Source organism: Micropterus dolomieu, linkage group LG08 (assembly GCF_021292245.1).
Source record: "Micropterus dolomieu isolate WLL.071019.BEF.003 ecotype Adirondacks linkage group LG08, ASM2129224v1, whole genome shotgun sequence".
Taxonomy (NCBI): domain Eukaryota; kingdom Metazoa; phylum Chordata; class Actinopteri; order Centrarchiformes; family Centrarchidae; genus Micropterus; species Micropterus dolomieu.
In genome coordinates this window covers 27,899,834-27,907,807 of record NC_060157.1, presented here as the reverse complement: position 1 = coordinate 27,907,807, position 7,974 = coordinate 27,899,834, and the positions used below count along the sequence as shown (strand labels likewise).

At 40.0% G+C, this 7,974-nt stretch overlaps 1 protein-coding gene across 9 annotated transcripts in view; it reads right to left on the bottom strand.

The window, feature by feature from the left end:
* cfap74 (cilia and flagella associated protein 74) overlaps positions 1-7,974 on the bottom strand; it is a 73,958-nt gene that overhangs the window by 48,317 nt on the left and 17,667 nt on the right. For all 9 annotated transcript variants that reach the window (XM_046056274.1, XM_046056275.1, XM_046056276.1 and 6 more), the window contains 4 exons: positions 1,817-1,883; positions 849-938; positions 430-615; positions 176-299 (listed from right to left, as the gene is read on the bottom strand). In XM_046056274.1, the coding sequence (XP_045912230.1) occupies positions 176-299; positions 430-615; positions 849-938; positions 1,817-1,883 (467 nt within the window). The remainder of the gene's footprint in view (positions 1-175; positions 300-429; positions 616-848; positions 939-1,816; positions 1,884-7,974) is intronic.

Sequence of the window (7,974 nt, the reverse complement as noted above, 5' to 3'; positions counted from 1 at the left end):
CTGCCAATTGCCAATTGTCTATGTCCATGCTTGTCATGTGTTGCAAGCAGGTATACAATTTCCAGTGGGAAAAGGCAAGTACAGGTTCAGGTTTCAGTTTTAGATCCATGCAGTACTCTAGTTCAAAATTGGCAATTCAATTTTGTTTGTGTTTGCATATGTATAATAGCTTTACCTGGTTGCTCTTCCTGCAATGTCTCAGAGAGCTCCTGACTCTCTTGCTTTGGTTGTAGTTCTCCAGTGCCCTTGGATACAGAGCTCCTCTGATTGTCAGATGTTGTGTTTTGACTGCTTGTCTCCTATCAGTCAAAAACAACACACATTTAATACTGTAAATTGACAAATTTGTTTTCTCCAATTTTCATTTTCATTTGAAAATTCAGGACATAAAGGAACAGCAACTCTTGAGGTCCAGATCGACAGTCTGACCTGGCATGTGTTGGCAGAGACCTGGGATGGCAATGGCACACGGCTAGTTTCTGGAGTGAGACATGTGGAGGTGTCCAGGCTGAAGAGGGTGGCCAGTGCACCCTTGTTGGTCAAGGTGAGAGTCCGTGAAATAGTCTGGCCCACCACATGCGAACCAAAGTCAACAATCTGGCTGTCAACCTCCAGCTAGAGAGAGGATACATTCACATGCAGCAATGAGCATCAGCAGTGACGAGCTACCAGCTTGAACCCATAGATTTACATACATTAATACATGCAGGAATTGATCAAATAAGATAGACAGCATATATATATATATATATATATACAGCCAGTGTTGTTCTTCTTAATTATATTTAATCAATCATTACTGTTGTGTCCAACAATTTTCTGAAGGTTGGCTATAGCACACTACTTACATCACATTTCTTTATGGTGCATCTGATGGGCACAGAGAAAGAACCCACTGCTGATGCAAACTGGACCTCGCCTTCCAGGTCCTCATTGAGCTGCAGGGATCAGATAATGGCAAAATGTGTCGCTTCATAACAAACTGCAGGACATTTAATTCAGAATAAAGTTTTTATGTTAGATCAAACTGCAGACATTTGATGCCAAAACAAGACTGGAATGACAGAGAGAGAATGAGTGGTGACTTGGCTAATGAGATACAGTGAGGAAAATAAGTATTTGAACCCACTCATGCAAATAAATAGTTAAAAAATCATACATTGTGATTTCTGGATTGTTTTTTTTTTAGATTATGTCTCTCACAGTGGACATGCACCTACAATGACAATTTCAGACCCCTCCATGATTTCTAAGTGGGAGAACTTGCAAAATAGCAGGGTGTTCAAATACTTATTTTCCTCACCGTAAGTAGAAAGCTGTATGCACAAACTATTATTCCTGCATTTCTGAGATGTGCACACATGTATGCATCATCTTATATCTTACTTGTTAACTAAGCTCGGGCTGCTCCAGAATATATCTCAGGCCTCCTGTTGCCTTGCACAGTTCATTATGGCAACAGTCAGACTATATGATATACTAAGGCACAGAATTAAGTAGATATTCCATTGTGTAATTCTGACACTGTTCATCTTATATGGATGTGGATCTCAAATTACAGCTGAAGTCAGCACCATAACCTTGTAGGCATTATTTGATTTAAAATCCAATGTGCAAGAGTACAGAACCAACGTCAATTTATGTTGACAGTTGCACTTATAGGTCTGTACCCCTCTTCATTCCAATTTGACAAAAAATTATGTTTTACCTGGTTTATTCAGCAGACTCAAAAAGGGTTTAAACCACTAGACAACAAGTCTGAATATACAGCCTATTAACTGTAACATGCACTGCGGATGGGGGTGATGTTACTAACCATAGATTGAAAAACAGCCTGCATGTCACAGGACATCCCAGTAGATAAAGAACCAGGAGGCTCAAAGCTGAAACACACATCACAGTTAGAATTAGAAAATGGGCATTTTATATTCAGTTTAAAATGTAACGGATTACCACAGACAGAACAGAATGCTGTGCTTATGGTTATTAAAATGGATATTACACAGTTAAGAAGGTAACATTGCTCTGATTCACAACACAATGTATAAGTAGTGTTTATTTCTGTGTCAGTATAAGTATGAGTCTTTCACACAAAAATGAAATATGCTGTATTCAACAAAAGATCAGCAGCGTTAGATGAAATGCTGAAGTATGATGAATCTCTTGAGTAGATAAGTAGATAAGCGAAAGACAGCAGAGGTCAAAAGTCAACCTGATGCTTAGTTTGCGCGGCGCAGAAAACAAAGAAATGAAAAGGCTATTGTTCCACATGAAAACTCTGCATTGTGGAATGTAATGGTTTGGAATTATTTCACTCAAATCTTCTTATCTTGCACTGTAAGCCATAGCAGAAACAACACGTTTATTTCCAGATGAGAAAAGAAACATGAGGACTGTGAGCTATTTTAAAGTAACATGTGTATCACACAGCACGTTTACAGTAGACCAACCTTAAACTGCCCTGAGGAGCTTGGTAACTTGCCGCCCTTCCAGAGACACAAGAAGAGGGCCGATCGATAAGAATACAGCAGGCAGTCAGCCAGAGAAGCAGGGAGGATTCTCAAAAATGCAATAAACTAAAAGTTGCAAACATGTAACTATGAGCATAATTAGGAAGCAGCTACAGTTACAGAATTTAATGGATACTTAACCACCTTGTTGTTAGATATTGGTATCATCCTGTTAAAAAGCTACAACTATTTAAATCTGAGTGCACTCCTGCACTTGCTGGTTTTCATGTAGACATAGATATATTTTGTGCCAAGTTGACATTCTGGCCTGAAGGTAAAAATTTTCATGAAGCACATGGCTGAAAACCCAAGGTGATAATCAGTCCTACATCCCTTCAACAGACTTAATGTTGTCTAAAGCACAAAGAATTGTTCAAAATTAAAATTTGCCTCTTTTCAAAAAACTGTTTTTGCAGTAGACTTTTTTAAATTGTATTGATTAACTCAAAAGATAATTTATGCTTGTTGGATAGCTAGAGACACTTATTATATAATACCAAAGCTCAACATTTGCAAATACTTGAAAATGAAATCTTTACATAGAAAATTACTTGACAAACAATTAAGCTAGAAAATAATTAGCAATCTGTGCATACGATTAATAACACCAGCGGGCAATGGACTGATTAAGCCAGTCGTTTGAGGTTGTTGGTCCAGCTGTCAGGTGAAGAACTTGGAGCAGGCTGGCTGAAGCTGCCATCCAGCTCACCACTGTGACCTGGAAGTGTATGATTCCACCTGGTTGGCTTAATCTGGTGGTAATTATAAATGTCACATTGAATTTCAGAATGTCTTTTTTTATGCGGCTAATTTAGTTTCTTATTGGTACTATTTTTCTTACCTAGCTTCATGACAGGTGTTATGAAAAGACACGTGAAGAAAAAATAGAACAGTTCACTTGGGATTAAATGCTGAGTGAGGCAGTGTTTGAAAACACTTGCTAGAGTCCTATATAAAGTGCTGCAAATGAGGCCATATTGTTCAGTTTATCCATTGCTGTAGACTGAAGTGATGAAGCTGAGACTGTGGTTGTACTGTATTTCTGACTATGCCGTGTGTTGTATTATACATTCTAGCTGCTCCCCACTGGCTTTTCCTACTGTAAATCAATAAGCACTCTCAGTTCATTATTCAGCTCAACAGAGCTAAAACACCCTAACACTCATAACCAGTGACATGCACATTACTTGCTGTTGTACTTATTTCACAGAAGTGAAATCTTGTTCTCTTTAAATCTGGTGGGTACAACATAATGCATATTTCTGCACTGTAGTTTTAGGGAGTAAATAAAAGCCAGAACAAGAGTTTCTAAGAGAAGCATTTTGGGTTAATTTATCTAAATCTTAGAGATTGTTTTACTTCCGGTGGTTCTTTAGGAAGGTGAGAATGATGGTGTTCATGTTAATGAGGAAACTGCTTGAAAATGTGTTAAAGTGGTCTGAGTTAGGGTTAGGTATCGAGATCCGATTCCAGGTTGGAACAGTTACAGAACCGTGAATCAAATTTGTTAAAACAGGAACCTTGGACCACAGCAAATGCTCAAAAATTTAACTAAAAAAGATAACGACACACCTGCAGTAAGGATATTCGTGCAAGGGAGGAAGCCCCTTCACGGCGTCAATCTGAAGGAATGCACCGTGTTCAATGTCTCAGATGCCCCAGATACAGCCAGTGCTAACAAGGCCTCACCCTCAGGTACACAGATGAGCTGACATTCACCTTTTATATCGAAAGTAAGCGAATGATGTCTACAAATTTTTACATGTATATTTTTTTAGATACCAGTCCCTGGAGACACCCCTCTCATACAGGAACTCCTTTCATTTTAGCCATGAATAGGAACATGAGCGAGGAGAAAGTGGATGAATGTCACTGAGAGGTGACAAGATTTGTAGTGAAGCGGTCGGAATCTTAACGAAGATTCGATAACAACCAGATTCGATAAGTAGAATTGGAATCGATAAAATTTAAATGATACCCAACCGTAGTCTGAGGTGTGGATAATTTCTAGTCGGGAAGAAGAAAATGGCTCTGTTTTAGAATATAATGCCCAACTGCAGTTTTGCATATTGAATTATTTATTTGTGGACTACCTGAGAAGACAAATAAAACAACAAGCGCAGTTATGTGCATCATGGGTTTCTGATGTTAGTCATTGGAATACACTTTCCTTTGACATATTACAAGCACTTTAGATAAAAAAAGGCACTGACCAACTTTTTCCTAGCTAACATGTTTGAACAGGACACAACCATAATATACATGTCAAGATTATATTTATTTCACTATGTCACAAAGTGTTTAAGACAAATCAAAAGGATGAAACTTCACTTAAATGGCGTTTGCATGCAAGATACATGCCAAATCTGAGATCACGCGGTTTTGAATATAGCAAGAAAAGAAAGGTCTACACTCGCTCAATTCTAGAGACTTATTTCCTGGTGGATGGGATGAAAACAATTATTATGCTTTTTTTAATTACAGCTCAGCCAGACACAATGTAAATGTGGTTTACACTGGTGCACTTCCACTGATAACTGTTGCTTTCAAGCCAAGAACAGACAGCATCTTGTTAGGGGTGGTACTGAAAATAAGGATTCGCATCTAATCTGACTAATGTGGACATTTGCAAGTTGTCAAGCTGTTCAGTGTGTTACAGTTGACTAGCTAATTAGATATCTAGCCTGTCAACTTACTGTGTGTTAGAAGTGCACTGCTCGCTGGTGGGTTGTTTGATAGCTCATTCAGCAGTCCAAGGTGCAACACAAGACTCGACCCCTTGCCATGAAATTTGTTCACGTTCCCCAGGAGATTACCTGACTTTTCATCTAGTATTATGATCAGGTCGAAATGTTTGTGTCCAATATAGTTTATGACTAAAATACCTTAACAACTAATGACATTTCCATCAGCTGCACTTTTTGTTTTGTGCTATTTAACAAATGTTAGCATGCTAACAAGCCCAAATAAGATGATAAACATGGCTAATATTACCTGCTAAACATCAGCATGTTAACCATGTAATTTAGAGCATATTAGCATGCAGATGTTTTGCTCAAAAGTAAGTACTAAGTAAATGCCTAAGAGAACCTTAATCTTGTTCTGTTGTGTCTCCGGGTTGCATGTAGGCATTCATGCATGGGAGTATCTTGGATAAATTCTTGTTGCTGTTCTTGTATACTATAAAAACGTTTACAGGAATTGTCAGAGTAGCATAATTCAGGCTTCAGGCTGCTGTCTGGCTGTCAGTGTCACTGTTAGCCAATTATAGTATAGTTTACAAAACCAGAAAATATTTAAAACCAGAAAAAATAACAAAATCTAAATTTCTCCCTTTGGGATACTTATCCCTTTCGAAAGAGAACACAACACATGTAATTTACAAAGCAGATCTGTATTGAAAGGTAGGTCATCTTGGTTCCTAGTAACCAAGAACCAACACAAGAACAAAATTATATTAAATCTGGTCCGGGAAGGGTCTCATTATATTGTCACAGGTCTTGGGTCTGGGTGTCAAAATAACACCTAAGTGGACTCGCTATTATCTTTGATAGTGTGCTGCTGCATCATAATCACCACGAGAATTTTTATTTTTTTAAAGTGAGATGGAGAGTATGACCCATGAAGTGCAAGAAAACTGGCATGTGTTGCTACTCTATTTGACATGCTCATTAATCAGTGGTGCATCATGCTGCTGCTAGTGTTAGTGTTCTCGCTCTATTTGGATTTGTTTCCTATTTTGGTTGCTGCATTTTGGATTGGTTCTAATTATAGCTGGGTCCCTTTTTTAAAATTATTTCATGCAAATTTAGGTTTTACACAGGTCAGTTTTGTTTTTTTTCCTTTTGAATTTGTATGCTCCTTAAACAGTTTTTAATGAATTTCTACAGACTAGATGCAAAACAAAGCCTCATCCTAGCATGAATTGGACCAAATTAAACAAATTGTGGGTGTGATCGCACCTTCAGATTTCACCGAGTACCACTACTTCTGCCACAGTTATCTCACAACTCAGTTCAGGATCATGCAGACCACCGAGGGGTGTCTTCCTCTCAGCCACAATTTACAATAGATGCTGGGAAGTGACACTAATTGCAAAAGCACAGCCTCTATACAATGGCTTTTCACCAAGTCTGGCAAGCCTGGGCTGGGGCGGTTTTGTCCCTGTAGTGAAAAGATACAGCAGAGTCCATTCTGGTACAAATGCACAATGCACATACACGTACGGGGGTGTAGGGGGAGGGGCGGCCATTTTTAGAAATTCAGGGGGCGTACAGGGATCCATGTGCTGGTGTGAAAAAGCCCAGTGTGTTTCTGGTTCACTTTTTGTCTCTCCTGCTGTGCTAATGTTTTCAACTGGGTGAGCCATGAAGGCTTTGCAGCTGTCACGACTAATCTCAGTATTGTAGGTTTTAATGTGTGAATAACCAACCTGTTTTACACACAGCAGACACTGAATAGTATGAGGGTGTATGGCAGGTGAATTTGTCTGACTTCAAACTATGTTATTCCTATACTATTATGTCCATTATCCTGTTGCACTTATGGTGGTGGTTTCAGTTACAATAGTTGGAGATGTATAGTTTACAGTAGCATTCTCTATACATGATAAAACATCTATTGTATCCTTATGTTTCGTATCTTTTTAAATAAATCAAAGGCAATTGTTAAGTGGTAGGAATGCAAGGAAACAAACTAAAAATCACTGGGTTAAAAACTGACCCACCACGTAGAACCAATGCAATAATGGGTTCCCCTTCGAGGGAACTCGAACTGCGTCGGTTACGACACTATGGGAACGCCTCTAGGTGTAGCAGGTCTGAACGTGAATGAAATCACTCCAATCCTATTGGCTTGTTGCTAGAACGGTAAGGTGTGACGGAATAACCGGAGGAGTATAAAGGACACCTGTACACATTAGCTTTTTTCTATTCAGCAGGCGCTCTGTATGTTGTTTGAAGAAAGCTCCAGTCCTACAAGCAGTGTGTCTTACCTGAAGAAGAAGTCTACCAGCATGTCCGGCAACCAGATGTACAGAAGGTGTGTTTTTTCTTGCCCTCGGTACATCACGGATGGAGATTCTCATGAGATGTGTGTCTCATGTTTGGGGATGGAGCACGCCCGGGCAGCTCTCGAGGGGGCTGCCTGCACCCGTTGCGAAGCCCTTTCCGTGCGGGTACTGAGGTACAGCATGGCTCTCTTTTCCGAGGATGGCCGGATGTGTTCTCCCTGTGGTGGGGCCCGGCGGCTTCACTCATGGGGTTCACAGCATGATCTGCACCACGCGCCACCTCCAATCCCGCCGTTTACACGTTCAGGACGCACCTGCCACCATCGATTCCACGCCGTACTGCCTGCCCCGAGGGTCTGCAGTCAGGTGGCGTTCAGACTCACTCACCGTGGATCTTCGGCGGCTCTCCCCTGCCGTTCTGGGGCTTCAGGGGTCCACCAGAAGATCACACGA